Consider the following 16,895-nt stretch of genomic DNA (forward strand, 5'->3'; position numbering starts at 1 on the left):
AAAATTATCAATAACTTGTAATAAACCAGTGTATTCACTGTCAGTAAATCCTACTTCTTGCATTGTCACTATGTTGAAATGAACTGTAGTTTGAGCTTTTCCCCATCTAGTTATTATATATCTTATTTGTATCACTTATATTGTATATTATTTGTAAAATAGAAACCCATTCCAATTATGTAACTGTATATTTTCAGCCTTCTATTTTCAATAAACCGTTAATTATTATTATTATTATTATTATTACACACACACACACACACACACACACACACACACACACACACACACATATACACACACACACACACACACAAAACACACGTCACAAACACACAACCCCCCAAAAAAATAACGACAAAAAACATAATTAGCTTTCATATAAAACAATCTAAAAAAATAATAACAAAGTAATTAATCACAACACACCAGCTCTGTACCTGACCACCTGCTTGAACACTGGAAAACTCTTTAAACCTGAGTGTGTACGCTGAACCAACGATAGAGGTGAATCATCCAAGCAACGTCGAACTGAATCATTAAGCGTCAGGATGAACGCTGAATCAACGCCAAGGCAGACTCGAATCACCTAACCTTAGCGTGGAAGTGAATATTAGACATTGTGATGCACCATAATCAACGCTAACGCTGGAGGTGAACGCTTGAGATGGTTGGGGGGGTGGGGTAGAGATGAGTAGGGATAACGGGGGTGAATTGGGGAGATGGCTGGGGTTGGGGTGGGGGTGAGTGTGAGGTGTGTGTGGGTAGAGAGAGGAGGGGGACCTCGACGTCAGCTAAGTGAAAATAGATCATTGTTCTCCTGGCTGGGACAAGATAAGAAAGAACCTAGGTATAGAATGGCGCCGTAAGGGGAGGGAGGAAGGCTCTACCACGCCCCTTTACATTGATGTCATATTACTCACGCCCCTCACACTGATGTCATTGTGACTTACCATTCTTCTCACTTTCACACTGTTGTCATACTATTATCACTGTTTAACCTTATATACTTCTCTCACACTCATGTATTCTCTCTCTCTCTCTCTCTCTCTCTCTCTCTCTCTCTCTCTCACACACTTTTTCTCTAATCCTCCTCCAACATTCTTCCTTCCTCGTTCTGTCACACATACACTTGACACCTCCTCAATTCTCATTCTCCGCCTTCACACACAGACCCACACACACACACACACACACACACACACACACACACACACACACACACACACACACACACACACACACCCAGCTGGTTTGAGTTCTTCACAGTTTATGCCTTAAAAGAAGTCACAACCACCTGCCCCCCCCACCTACCTCACTGTCTTACGAGAGGTCTGCCAAGTGTGTGAGGAGGTCTTATGAAATGTGAGGATGTCTGCCAGGTGTAGAGGTCTGCCAGGTGTAGGAGGTCTGCCAGGTGTGAGGATGTCTGCCAGGTGAGTGTCTGCCCTAGTATGGAGGTCTGCCAGGTGGGGAGGTCTGCCAGGTGTGGGGAGGTCTGCCAGGTGTGAGGAGGTCTGCCAAGTGGAGGTCTGCCAGGTGTGAGGATGTCTGCCAGGGATGAGGAGGTCTGCCAAGTGTAAGGTCTGCCAGGTGTGAGGATGTCTGCCAGGTGTGGGGATGTGGTGTGCTGGGAGGTCTGCCAGGTGTGGAGGTCTGCCAGGTGTGAGGAGGTCTGCCAGGTGTGGGGAGGTCTCTCAAGTGTGGGGGTCTCTGCCAGGTGTGAGGTCTGCCATGTGTGGGGAGGCCTGCCAGGTGTGGGGAGGCCTGCCAGGTGTGAGGTCTGCCAGGTGTGGAGGTCTGCCAGGTGTGGGGAGGTCTACCAGGTGTGAGGAGGGTCTGCCAGGTGGGGAGTCTGCCAGGTGTGAGGAGGTCTGCCAGGTGTGAGGGAGGTCTACCAGGTGTGAGGAAGTCTGCCAGGTGTGGTCTGCCAGGTGTGGGGAGGTCTGCCAGGTGTGGGAGGTCTCCCAAGTGTGAGGAGGTCTGCCAGGTGTGAGAAGGTCTGCCAGGTGTGAGAGGTCTTCCATGTGTGAGGAGGTCTGCCAGGTGTGGGGAGGTCTGCCATGTGTGGGGAGGTCTGTGTGAGGAGGTCTGCCATGTGTGAGGGAGGTCTGCCAGGTATGAGGGAGTCTGCCAGGTATGAGGATGTCTGCCAGGTATGAGGAGGTCTGCCAGGTGTAAAGGTCTGCCAGGTGTGGATGTCTGCCAGGTGTGGTGTCTGCCAGGTATGAGGAGTCTACCAGGTGTGAGGAGGTCTGCCAGGTGTGAGGAGGTGCCTGCCAGGTGTGGGGAGGTCTGCCAGGTGTGAGGAGGTCTGCCAAGTGTGAGGAGGTCTGCCAGGTGTGAAAGGTCTGCCAGGTGTGAGGAGGTCTTCCATGTGTGAGTCTGCCAGGTGTGAGGTCTGCCATGTGAGAGGTCTGCCATGTGTAGAGGTCTGCCAGGTGTGGGGATGTCTGCCAGGTGTGAGGATGTCTGCCAGGTATGTGAGGAGGTCTGCCAGGTGTAAGGAGGTCTGCCAGGTGTGGGGAGGTCTGCCAGGTGTGGGGAGGTCTGCCAAGTGTGGGAGGTCTGCCAGGTGTGGGGAGGTCTGCCATGTGTGAGAGGCCTGCCAGGTGTGAGAGCCTGCCAGGTGTGGAGTCTGCCAGGTGTGGGGAGTCTGCAGGTGTGAGGAGGTCTGCCAGGTGTGAGAAGGTCTGCCAGGTGTGAGGTCTTCCATGTGTGGAGGAGGTCTGCCATGTGTGGGAGGTCTTCCATGTGTGAGGAGGTCTGCCAGGTGTGGGGAGTCTGCCAGGTGTGAGAGGTCTGCCATGTGTGGGGAGGTCTGCCATGTGTGGGGAGGTCTGCCATGTGTGAGGTCTGCCAGGTATGAGGAGGTCTGCCAGGTATGAGGAGGTCTGCCAGGTGTGAGGAGGTCTGCCAGGTGTGAAGAAGGTCTGCCATGATATTAGGAAAGTTCTGCCATGAGTGAGACCTGACATGAATTACGAAAAGTCTGCCAACGGTTAGGTTAGGTTAGGTATTTTTTCTCTCTCGTCAGCAAACTTCATTTCGTCTGAATATGGATGAAAAATTGGACACTTTAAAACACAAGATAATAATTGGAATACATTCAGAAAAATACGAGAATAAGAAAAAAGAAATAAACTGGTTTTTTTTTTTTTAGATCTTAGACTTTTATTTTCTTGAACATAATGAAAAAGTCTTGTTCTTCTTCCGAAAACAAAAACAAAATCCTCAGACTAAGAAAGAAACGACTAAGTAATAAAATAAAATAAATGAATATAGATAAAAAATAAAATAAATAAATTAATAAATAAATAAAAGTAAAAAAAAATATATATAACCGGACTTTTTTTAAGATAAACTATTTTCTCGTTTCAAATTTTTACGTAAATACTTTTTTTTTATAACATATACTTTTTTCCACCCAGCTTCAACACATGTTTTCCCCTGACTAACCTGGCCTGGGTGCCGTCAAAACACAATAGCCTCATAAAAAACAGCTAAAAAAAAACCAGCAAGCTTTCTCTCTTACCTTTTAGCTTTTATTTAGCTGAACACACACACACAACTCTCTCTCTCTCTCTTGTCGTCTTTACAAATAACAATATATCTAAGGGGAAAAAATAATGAGGAAAAAAAAAAGAAGGGAAAAAAATAGTGTTGATGTGTTTGGTTTATTATCGTTTTGTTTTTAAAGTTCAATATATAACTGTCTTTAATGAGAGAGAGAGAGAGAGAGAGAGAGAGAGAGAGAGAGAGAGAGAGAGAGAGAGAGAGAGAGAGACTTTACGTCTTTTAATACCAAGAACTTTCTCCCACGTCTTTGAGAGCAAGAAGGTCATTTAACATAGCCCCCCTCCCCACGTTACTAAGGTTTAAACATCTATACTTAAAGCAATGATAATAGCTTCGTTTCACTTTTTAAGCCAATCAGATTCCTTTCATTTTTTAAGCCAATCAGATTCCTTTCATTTTTTAAGCCAATCAGGTTCCTTTCACTTTTTAAGACAATCAGGTTCCTTTCACTTTTTAAGCCAATCAGGTTCCTTTCACCTTTTAAGCCCATCAGATCCCTTCTTTAGTTCCCATGTGACGTCGTTTTATTTTTTAACATTACATTAGGCAGACGCTCAGGTAACACACACACACATGTTGGAAAACTACCAAGAACAAGGTTATTATATCACTTCCGTCTTTCTGTCACGTAAATCAAGCGTAAACAGTCTTAACCTAATTCTCTCTGGGTAGTTTGTGGACATGACCTAACCCAACCTCACTTCAGTTCCATAACCACCACTGACCCTCTTCCTTATGTTATGGAGTTAAGGGCTAAAATACATAAATGATTCGTGATACCTGTACTACTCTCTCAGGTTGCTTGGGGACACATTCCTCAGGTGATAAAACATTGACCTAATTCACCTTATAGAAACAGATACGAAATAGTGAAAGAAATATGAATATTTAATATAAAAATAAAAACACGAAGGAAGGAAATATTAAATTGATGAAGAGAGAGAGAAAGAATTATTGAACGAGGAAATGTCGAGAGATAAGAGGTGCTAAAACACACAAGAGTTGGGTACACTACATCTTGGCTGGAGGAACACTCGTCTAAGATTATCAGAGGACACACACACACACACACACACACACACACACACACACACACACACACAGGTAGTAGGCAGCTACCAAACAGGGAGGTACTACTGCCTGGGAAGATATTGGAAGCATAATGTGTTGTCTAATGGTAGACCCTGCTGCCATATGGCATCACGAAAATTGTGACCAAGTCCCAGGTTGCTCATCTGACTTTCTGCTTCATTTACACACAATTGCAGGGTCTCAATTGTTTCTCTTACCATTGACAACACAACATACATATATCGTTTCTCACTTTTGATCTTTTTTTCATTTTTGTATTTATAGTTCTTTATTATTAAAATTATTATTATTATTACAGTTACTGTATTATTATCATCATTATTTTATTATTTTATTTTTGTTTGTTTTATCATAAATTTTATTTATTATGAATTATTATTATTATTATTATTATTATTATTATTATTATTATTATTATTATTATTATTATTATTATTATTACATTTTCGCCCCCCAGGCCCCGATGTGGGTCAGTGACCTGTGTCCGGGTGGGCTGATCCCCGTAAAAACACACACACACACACACACACACACACACACACACACACACACACACACGGAAGTTGGATGAAGGGAGGGAAGAGAGTGAGAGAGAGACACTGAGTGAAAGTGAGTAAAAGTAAGTGGTAGTCAGAGTGGAAGAATAAGAGGTAAAATGAAAGCGAGTGAATTGAGAGGAAAAGTTGAGAAAATGAGTGAGGGAGAATGAGAGTGAGAAAGAGTGAGAGCGAGTGAGTGAGTGAGAAACAGTGAGTGAGAGTAAAAGGAACACACACTCTAATGACCCGCACTCTCAACACACCGAGTATTCAAGAGCAAAACTTCACTCGTGTCTCATGGTTTAAGTTGTATCAGCAGAGTCGTGAGGGAAAATTCTGTCTGTATGGTGTGTATGAATTGTGTGTGTATTGTGAGTATAAATTATGTGTATATGGCGTGTATGGTGACTTCTGTATATCCCTTCAATACGTCACTCATACTAATCACGCGTAGAAAAATATCAATCCAACTTTCAATATGCGTAAATGCGTAAAAGAACACGCTACAATACACCCCCCCCCCCTTTATTATGTAGCTATTATATACATGAGAGGCGTATTAAACATTGCTGTGTACTAGGCATTGTCGTGTCCCTCAGTTTGGGAGACAATTAATGCAACCAGACGGAAAAAAAAAACTCTGCTGGAAGCGCTACAATCTCATTACGTGATCCATTTGACGTACTGAAGACACATTGGCGTGTGGACCTGTAATTTATCATTGTTGACGTACATGCAGACTTAAGTTAACACACACACACACATACACACACCAATCCCTACACCACACACACACACACACACCATTCCCTACACCCCCTCTTACCAGCTAAGTCCTTGGGGAGGGAGGGGGGGGACAATAAAATTAACACCTGCCGCAGCACTGCACCTCGAACCATAACACAGGTGTACAAAAGTCACACCTCGGGCTACACCACAACACCTGTAGGTAGATAAGCCCCCCTCTCAACTACACCTTGGGTATATCAAAGCAGCTACACATTACACCACACTTTCACCTATATCTGAATACCTTTACACCCACAATACACCTTCACCTAAACACCTGTATAGAAATAACCTTTCCACAGCCTTCACCTACACCTGAGCACCAGCTGTGGGTACATCACGTCTCCTTGAATTACACCCAAGGCGACGACACTACACACACCCCCTGACCTACTCCCGAGGCCCAGGGGATGAACCAGACGACCTGTAGTTAAATCACATCTTCAGCTAACATCCTCAAGATCCTCAAGGGAGAGTAGTAAAGCTCAGGGTGCGGCTAGTGGTAGAGGCGGGAACACTCGGTACATAAACCCAGGCGGAGAAGTTACAATCTGGCGAGCGATCCGGCAGATGGGGAGGTGTGGCTGTCTGCGGCGGTGGCGGTACACACACACACACACACACACACACACACACACACACACACGCAGAGGGATGTGGGTCTCGCAACACAAAACTGCACATTTACATATTCCCCTCAACCATGGTGCTGAGGGTGGCGCCGCTGCCTCCACACTACCCCACTGGGCTACGTTGGTCCTGCAGTCCTTGAGTTAAAAGATCCCTAGCAGGAGGTGGCACGAGCTCCCGGATCCTAGGGTTACGTTGCTCCTGGTGTCCTGTGGTTGAGAATATCTAACAAAGATGGACCCGTCTTTGTGGTGTGGCTGCCCTAGGGTCCCTGGCCGGGGCAGTAGGTGGCCCTGGGGAAGGCGTGAGTGTGGATGCCACTTTACATTCAAGACGTGGCACCGTAACTCCGGACGCACAGGTTACACAGAGGGAGGATGGCGCCGCAGTATGATACAAGCACCTCACTCCCTGACACACTCCCTGGCACACTCCCTGACATACTCCCTGACACACTCCCTGGCACACTCCCTGGCACACTCCCTGACATCCTCCCTCGCTCCCTGTGCACACTACAAACCCCAGTCAGAGAAACATCAGTAAAATAAGATTTGTGGACCTCGCTTAATGGAACACCATCTGCCTCTGTCCTTACACCAGAGTAAACGTGACGAGCATAACGAGCAGTGATTCCTGGGCTCTGAGTGAACCTGTATTTACTGTGAACCTTTTCCTGTGTGTATGAGAGCTATGGTACCTGCGGAGGAGGAGGAGGAGGAGGAGGAGGAGGAGGAAGGAGGAGGAGGAGGAGGAGAGGGGACACAGTAAAGTGTTATATCTCCTTTTAGTAACGACAAAAAACCCAGCCGACCCGATACACACACACACACACACACACACACACACACACACACACACACACACACACACACACACACACCTACCTCGCTGGCAAGGACACTCACTCAATTAAGGTAGTACAAGTACAGTGCCTTAATACTGTGCTTGTTATATTGTCCCTTAGTCTGTTGGTCTAGTTATAAAAAATATATATAACTTTCCTGTCGACTCCTGCAGGCTACGAAGTGTGTGTGTGTATGTGTGTGTGTAAAGGACTCTTGAGGGAGGAAGCGAGGCGGGGAAGCCAGAGGGGGGAGTTACAATGGTGGCGTCCGTCGTGGCAACCTCCAGACACCCTACTGTAGGCCCAGGTCACACGAGGCGTATACAGTGTGTCAGGTTTCTCATCTCTCTAAATGTTTCTCAGTACGTGGAGTGAGGAGACCGAAAACCTCTCTCTAATTTAAGTACTTAATAAACAGTTACTAAATACATAATGACCTTGATTGTAGAGAGGTCATACAAGGTCACTGAAAAACACAATTATAAACGTAAACTTTTTAACTCAGACAGACAGACAGACAGACAGACAATAACTAAAGCCTCATCTTCCTTCCCATTATCTTTTAAATATTGTTTCTTAAGTTGGTATCAGTAATTTATTTAATATTTTTGTTTCACGTCTACTCCTTCTTCTTCTCCTCCTCCTCCTTCTTTCTCCTTCTTCTCTTCCTCCTTCTCCTTCTCTTCCTCCTCTTCCCTCTTCTTCTCTTCCTCCTCTTCCCTCTTCTTCTCTTCCTCCTTCTCTTCTTCCTCATTCTAATCCTCCTCCTCTTTCTCCTCTCCCTTCTTCCCTTCCTCCCACCCCCCTTTCTCTCCACCGTTTTCCCTCCTCCTGCTTCGTGATACTCTTCAGGAACTTCCGGTCAAGGTGGGCAAACCTGACCTGAGGCCACAACCAACCCTCCACAACTCCTTACTGTAAACAACCAGGAGAGGCTGGTACAGTCCAGGTAAATAATTAATAAAGTGTCTACCAGGTGGTGAGTTGGCTCCCTACCTGGCCCTCTCCCCTCAGAGAGAGAGAGAGAGAGATCAACAACTCGCTAAATCACCTTATGGTTACAGAGGCAGGCCAGGTAGAGATGCACCTTGGCAATACCTAATTAGGGACAAGACATCCAAAAATACCTGAGTTACACCTACCAACTGGGGAGGGGGGTGTACTCACTCCATCTGTGAAGAATGACTAAAACAAAAGTTAAACCATGTGAAAAATGACTAAAACACGAAATGTAAACCATGTGAAATGACTAAAACACAGAAACATAAACCACGATAAATAATTAAAACAACCACACACAAACCAAGTGACGTGAAATGATTCAAACACGAAACATAAAAAAAAATCAATCAATAACAAAAGTCGGCGATAACAAGTAAAATATACATAAGAAAAACAAAAACAGTATATAAACAAAGAAAATGGGAGGAGGGGGAGGAAATAGGAGGTGGGGGAGAAATGGGAGGAGGGAGAAATAGGGAGGTGGGAGAATATGGGAGGAGGGAGAAATAGGGAGGTGGGGAAAATGGGAGGAGGGAGGAAATAGGGAGGTGGGGGAAAATGGGAGGAGAATAGGGAGGGAGGGGGAGAAAATGGGAGGAGGAGGAAATAGGGAGGTGGGGAGAAAATGGGAGGGAGAAATAGGGAGGTGGGGGAGAAATGGGAGGGAGGAGGAAATAGGGAGGTGGGGGAGAAAATGGGAGGAGGAAATAGGGAGGTGGGGGAGAAAATGGGAGGAGGGAGGAGGAAAAATAGGAGGTGGGGGAGAAAATGGGAGGAGGGAGGAAATAGGGAGGTGGGGGGAGAAATGGGAGGGGAGGAAATGAGGAGGAGGGAAAAATGGGAGGAGGGAGGAAATAGGGAGGTGGGGGAGAAAATATAGGAGGAGGGAGAAATAGGAGGTGGGGGAGAAATGGGAGGAGGAGAAATAGGGAGGTGGGGGAGAAAATATAGAGAGGAGGGAGAAATAGGGAGGTGGGGGGAGAAAATGGGAGGAGGGAGAAATAGGGAGGTGGGGAAGAAGTGATTTGGCCTCATCTGAACCCCGTTGTATCGACCTGAGAGAACAACAACAGGACACCCACAGCCCGTATCCCCCCTATATCGTATTATCGGGGTTTTGGAAACACTGCCTCGCTGTCAGTGTTTCCAATTGAATATACACACCAATACTGTGACATCCTAGTATGTATATCTGTTTTCTACACACACACACACACACACACACACACACACACACACACACACACACACACACACACACACACACACACACACACACACACACTCTGTCTCTCTTTTGGGATTACCTGAAAATTCGATACCCAAGCTTATTTTTCCTGATTATAAGACCCCAGCTTATTTTACTTGGATATTAAGACACCCCAGCTTACTTCACCTGATGTAAGTTTTAAAGCTGGGTCAAATACAACCTTAAGTTTATTGGGTTTGCTCTTACATTAAGCAGAGTACCGCGTTGCCTTACTTAGGTTAAAAGGTCGCAATATTTTAAAGATTGCGACATCGCTCTCAAGGGTTAAGTTATAGTACTCAAGGGGTTAAGTTATAGTATTCAAGGGGTTAAGCTATAGTTCTCAAGGGGTTAAGTTATAGTACTCAAGGGGTCAAGTTATAATAGCACTCGGGGTCAAGTTATAGTACTCAAGGGGTCAAGCTATAGTACTGAAGGGGTTAAGTTATCGTACTCAAGGGGTCAAGTTATCATAAACAAGGCATTAAACACTATCCTCGGTTCTATTTACATACCTGTTCATTTATCCTAAGGTGTACTGATTGCAAAGTTAATGATACGTAAAGTCATTGGAAATCGTTTAATCACAAGGTTCGCTATTCTGGAGGTTAGATTAGGTTGGGTTTTTAGGTTAGGTTAGGTAGGTTAGGTTACAGGTTAGGTATAGGTTGAGTTAGGTTAGATTAGGTTAGGTTATGTTAGGTTAGGATAGGTTAGGTTAGGTATAGGTTAGATAGGTTAGGATAGGTTAGGTTAGGATAGGTTAGGTTAGGTTAGGTATAGGTTAGGTTAGGTATGGGTTAAGTTAGTTTAGTTTTACCACACTACCGCAGAGTTCCTGAGTGAACATGACCTTGGGAGGACCCACCACACCCCACAGTCCTATGTCGCTAACTTTTGTCTGGGTTAATGAACGACTCTGTGTTGACACTTAAACAGTACAGTAAACAAACATAGAAATATTCCATAATGTAAAAAAAATACTGTAAACAACACACACACACACACACACACACACACACACACACACACACACACACACACACACACACACACACACACACACACACACACACACACACACACACACACACACACACACACACACACACACACACACACACTACACCCAGGCGACCTTGTGATCGACCTCTCTGTAGTTATTCATACACAGAAAAATGGCCACCCACCTTTCACATTCCCCAAATTCCACCTCCACAGTTATTTCATTACACAGGACGGCCAGACCACAACAAAATACAGTTTTCCACTCCAGATTACATGAACAGTACTGTATGTGTTATATGTATCCTAATGACAATAATTATGTGTACTATGTATATGTGTTGTAAATGTTTAATCTCTACATATTGTTTATATGTTCATTTACCTGTATGGTTTACCTGTCTAACTATAATTACTATATACCTCCCCATCTTCTTAGACGTGATACAGGGCCGATTACCCACACCTGTCTTCCCCACAACCCACCCACCTATCTCCCACAACCCACCCACCTGTTCTCTCCCACAACCCACCCACCTCACTGCCCCCCCACAACCCACCCACTCCCACAACCCACCCACCTGCCTCTCCCACAACCCACCCACCTGCCTCCCACAACCCACCAACCTCCTCTCCAAACTACGGTATCAACACAATCTGCCAAGCAGCGTCAGTTGCTCGATCTCCTCCTCCCCATCCCTCTCAAGGCTTCAGTAAACCACTGCCTGACTGAAGTAAACCAGACGAGAAGAGACTTACTTACGGCGAGTCAATGCCTGGGGGAGAAGGACTGAGGGAAGGAAAGTAAGTGTATCCTGGGGCTGGAGACGAACCTGAGTCCTGAGGAGGGAGGGGTGGGGGGTGAGAGAAGGAGGCACAAAACTCTTCAAACCAGTAAATATCTCCAGCACAGAATCCCTTTACCGTGTCCTTCCCTCGTCCTAATCCTTCCTTCTTGTCTCTCAACATCCTGCGTCTTGGAGAGTCCCCTGACCTCCCTGACCCCCTCCTCACTCTAGCAGTGTATCCTTCCATGTCCTCTTCCTCCCTCATACTCTTTCTTCAACCTTTTCCCCACCTCCATCACCCTCCTATCCCCCCCTTTCCATCACCCTACCTCTCCCTTAACCCCTACTCCTTCTCCCTCTTCCTCCCCCTCCACCACCAGCCAGACAGAACCCCACTCTAGGCTAAAGGTCTTAAGGACTCTGGAGAGGGGGGGGAGAGGGGGGGAGGTGGGAGGGGAGAGGGGAGGTGGGAGGGGGGAGAAGGAGGGAAGGGTAGAAAGAGAGATGAGAGATGAGAGTCGTTCCGAGTGAGGGAAAAATATCCTAACAAAGAAACGAATTGGCCACCAGAACGTCACATCAATTCTCCTCCTCCTCCTCTTCCCAGTCTCCTCCTCCTCCTTCTTCCTTCCAGTCATCTTTCTTTTCCCATTCCCTCTTCCTCTACATCCTCCTGCTTCTCCTTCCCATAGTTCCTTCCACTCTAGGATAATATATAGAACCCCTGAGAGAGAGAGAGAGAGAGAGAGAGAGAGAGAGAGAGAGAGAAAAAAGAGAGAGAGAGAGAGAGAGAGAGAGAGAGAGAGAGAGAGAAGAGAGAGAGAGAGAGAGAGTTTCTACACCATAAACCATCAAGACGAAGAAAGTTTTAACTAAACCAAAATTCGACTTACGGAAAGAAACCTAACCTAACCTCACCCAACCTAATCTAACCTAACCAAACAAACTCAACCTAATTATACCTAACCTATTTTAGCCAACTAATCCTAACCTAAGACAACCTAACCTAACCTAACCAAACTTAACTTAACCAAGAGATGGACCACTAAAGACTTTGGGAATAGTATATGTAGCTGTTGCCAATCTGTAACAGCGAGAGGGGGAGGAGGGAGGTAGGGGTGGGGAGGGTGGGGAGGGGGTGGGGGTGGGTGGGGGTGGGGAGTTAGGGATGGGGGGTTAGGTTGGGGTGGGGGAGGTTAGTAAAGTAGTAGGCTGCTTCTCAGTACAAGTGGTATAAGGTCAGAGCTTGGACAGGTATTGTTCTGGGGCATCTGGGGGAATTGGGGGAAGTGGATGGGTTCTGGTCGACTCTGGGGGTATTTGGGGGTGGCTGTTATGGTCGACTCTGGGGAACCAGGAGGAGATAAACCTAGAGGAGTGTCTTGGATCTGGACGACTCTGGGGAGCCGGAGGGGAGAGATAGAGCTGGGTGAACATCCTGGGGTGGGCGGAGGAAGGATGGGGGTGGGGAGTGGAAGGATCTGTGGAATGGGAGGAAGGATGGGGGGGAAGTAGTATGCTCTAAGGGGTGGTGAGGGAGGAAGACTCTGGGAGTACTCAGTCCCCAGAGAGCGTGAGAACCCCAGAAGGGCGGCGTTACAGACAGCCACAAGTGGGACACGAGAATCAATAGCCTGGCCGCTGACCCACTGTCGGGGGGCCTCACCAGCTGCTTCCTCCTTCACCATGGCCCTTCCCTCCACCATGGCCCTCTCCACCATGGTCTCTCCACCATGGCCCTCCCCTCCACCATGGCCCTCCCATCACTGGCCCTCTCCCTCCACCATTGCCTTCCCCCTCCTATGCTTCCCCCTCCACCATGGGCCCTCCCCCTCCACCATGGCCCTCTCCCCTCCACCATGGCCCTCTCTCCACCATGGCCCTTCCCTCCACCATGCCTTCCTCCTCTCCACCATGGCCCTTCCCCCTCCACCATGGCCTCCACATGGCCCTTCACTGGCCCTTCCTCCTCCACCATGGCCCTCTCCTCTCCACCATGGCCCTCTCCACCATGGCCTCCACCATGGCACCAAAACCACAACGGCGTGGAAGGGGAGGGAAGGAAGGGAGAAGTGAGCGAGGAGGACAGGAAGGTAACCGAGGGAGGAGGAGGAAAGGGAGGAAAGGGGAGGAAAAAGGAGGATAGTGAAGAAGGTAGATGGGTAGGAGAAAATAGTAGAGAGGTAAGAGGAAGTAGAAGGAAGAGAAAGTAAGGAAGGTAAGAGAGGGAGTGGAGGAAAGATTCAAATGACAGAGAAAAAAGAGAGAGAGAGAGAGATAAGACAAAGGAACAAGCAAGAGGAGAGGAGAGGAGAGGACAACCAGTACTGACAGCATAATTACTCCCCACACACACACACACAACACACGCTTCCGAGGGGCTGTTCCACCTTTCAGTCACTCACCTGTGGCGTCCCCAAGGCACCAAGATGGGACCACTCTGCCTTTTATGCTCATCAATGATGCCTTAAGAGAAACCCTGCTCGCTGAAATATGTCGACGACTCCACCAGGGATCAGCGTCAACAATTCTGCTCCCAAATATACCGCCCTTCAGGATTTATTGAACAGTCTCAAAACTGGGCCACCAACAACCATGTCATCAACCATACCAAGACCATGGTTATGCACATCAACCTCTCCTCCGACATTGTCCACCTCCTTCCATTACCCTGGTCCGAACACACTCCAGGTTGTAGATTCCACGGCTCCTCGGCGTCACCATAGACAACAAACTAAATTGACCACACGTCAGTGGTGTCAAATCCTCCAGTTCCGTCTCCACCTCCTCCGCCGACTCAAGTCCCTCGGAGTTCCCGCACCGAGCTCCTCAGTGTATACACAACATTCTTCCCAAGCTCACCTATGCCTCCCACCTGGTCTTCCTCCTAAATGCCACACAACGTAAACACCTAGAAAAAGTGCAAAGAGGGCATGCAAGATTATTCTCTCCCTTCCTACTCCACATATCAGAAGCGCTCAACACACTGACCCTTTCGACTCTCACTGACCATCACCACGGCCTCATCTGCAAATTTGGTAAGCTTCTACACCATCCCCGACACCGGCCCCTACTACTGAGATCCTGTCCGAGAATTGCTGTTCGACACCACAACCGCATCCAGCCCATACGTGCTGAACTGTCGCTATAAGAACAGCCCAGTCCCAACCATTGTAAAATTATCAATAACATGTAATAAATCAGTGTATTCACTCCCAGTAAACACTGCTCCCTACACTCACTATGTTGAAATGAACTGTAGTTTGAGCTGATCCCCATCTAAGTTACATATATGTCTTATTTGTGTCACTTATGTCACTTGTATATTATTTGTAATTCGTAACCCATTCCCCAAATATGTAACTGTATATTTTCATTCTGGCTGCCAAGCTCTTTCAATAAACCGTTAATTATTATTATTATTATTATTACACACACACAAACACACACACACAAACACACACACACACACATCACAACGACCTCCCTAGTACCATAAACACCATTAAGGTTAAATTAATGGCGCTGAGACATTAAATAAGAGGAATAACTCACAAATTAGTAACTAGCTCCCCAAAAAACTTAAACATTAAATAATAAAGAATCAAGATAGATAAAAATCCTCCTGCCCCTCACCCCCCTCCCCGCCTCGCCTCCTCGCCCCGCCCGCCTCTCCTCGCCCCGCCCGCCCCGCCCCGCCCGCCCGCCCCGCCCCAACACCAGCCCACGGGGTCATATATTCTAGACTGATAACGATGGACAATACTGATTAATGAACATTTCTCTGATCTTGTTATGATTAATAAACACTCATACCAATGCTGAGGAGGTGGTGATGTGACCTTTGTGAGTTATGAGGTGGAGGTGATGTGACAGTTATGGTGGAGGTGATGTGACCTTTGTGAGTTATGAGGTGGAGGTAGTGATACTTGTGAGTTATGAGGTGGTGATGTGACCTTTGTGAGTTATGAGGTGGTGATGTGACCTTTGTGAGGTTATGAGGTGGGTGATGTGACCTTTGTGAGTTATGAGGTGGTGATGTGACCTTTGAGTTATGAGGTGGAGGTGATGTGACCTTGTGAGTTATGAGGTGGTGATATGACCTTTGTGAGTTATGAGGTGGAGGTGGTGTGACCTTTGTGAGTTATGAGGTGGTGATGTGACCTTTGTGAGTTATGAGGTGGAGGTGATGTGACCTTTGTGAGTTATGAGGTGGTGATGTGACCTTTGTGAGTTATGAGGTGGTGATGTGACCTTTGTGAGTTATGAGGTGGAGGTGAGATGACCTTTGTGGTTGTGAATTGTGAGGCGAAATATGAGCTTCAACTCCATAGTAAAGAATATCACAGCTAAAATGAGCAGCGAGTGGTGAGCAGTGAGTGGTGAGCAGTGAGTGGTGTGCTAGAGGTCTTCACAACAGGATATAACCACCACTATTGTGAGCTTTTGTGAGGCGTGAGCTGTGAACTGAGAGCTGCTGAGAGTCGTGAGCTGTGAACTGTTGAGCTGTTGACACCCGTGAGCTATGAACTGTAAGCTGTTGAGAGCCGTGAGCTGCTGAGAGTCGTGAGCTATGAACTGTGAACTTTGAGAGCCCTGAGCTGTGAACTGTGAGCTGTTGAGAGCCGTGAACTGTGAACTCTGAGAGCCGTGAGCTGTAAATTGTGACCCGTGGAGAGTCGTGAGCTATGAACTATGAGCCGTTGAGAGTAGTGAGCTATGAAGTGTAAGCTGTGAGCTGTTGAGAGCCGTGATCTATGAACTGAGAGCTATTGAAAGCCATGAGCTGTTGGGAGTCGTGAGCTATGAACTGTGAGCTGCTGAGAGTCGTGATCTATGAACTGAGAGCTATTGAAAGCCATGAGCTGCTGAGAGTCGTGAGCTATGAACTGTGAGCTGCTGAGAGTCGTGATCTATGAACTGAGAGCTATTGAAAGCCATGAGCTGTTGAGAGTCGTGAGCTATGAACTGTGAGCTGCTGACAGTCGTGATCTATGAACTTGTGAGCTGTTGAGAGCCGTGAGCTGTGAACTTTGAGAGCCGTGAGCTGTGAATTGTGAGCCGTGGAGAGTAGTGAGCTAAGAACTGTGAGCTGAGAGCTGCTGAGGCCGTGAGCTATGGTTGAGCTGTTGAAAGTCGTGAGCTATGAACTGTGAGCTGTTGAGAGCCGTGAGCTGTGCTTTGAGAGCCGTGAGCTATGAACTTGTGAGCCGTGGAGAGTCGTGAGCTGTGAATTGTGAGCCGTTGAGAGTAGTGAGCTAAGAACTGTGAGCTGTTGAGAGTCGTGAGCTATTGAGACCCTTGAGCTATGAGCTGTGAGCTGTTGAAAGTCGTGAGCTATGAACTGTGAGCTGCTGAGAGTCGTGAGCTATGAACTG

General features: G+C 46.9%; 1 protein-coding gene across 1 annotated transcript; it reads right to left on the bottom strand.

Annotated features, from left to right (window-relative positions):
• Positions 1–1,449: 1,449 nt before the first annotated feature.
• On the bottom strand, positions 1,450–2,940 carry LOC121870848 (protein ALEX-like). The gene has a single exon (XM_042372818.1). It carries the CDS (start codon positions 2,938–2,940, stop codon positions 1,450–1,452), a length of 1,491 nt encoding a protein of 496 aa, XP_042228752.1.
• Between the last annotated feature and the right edge of the window lie 13,955 nt (positions 2,941–16,895).

Source organism: Homarus americanus, unplaced genomic scaffold (genome assembly GCF_018991925.1).
Source record: "Homarus americanus isolate GMGI-L3 unplaced genomic scaffold, GMGI_Hamer_2.0 scaffold20324, whole genome shotgun sequence".
NCBI lineage: Eukaryota > Metazoa > Arthropoda > Malacostraca > Decapoda > Nephropidae > Homarus > Homarus americanus.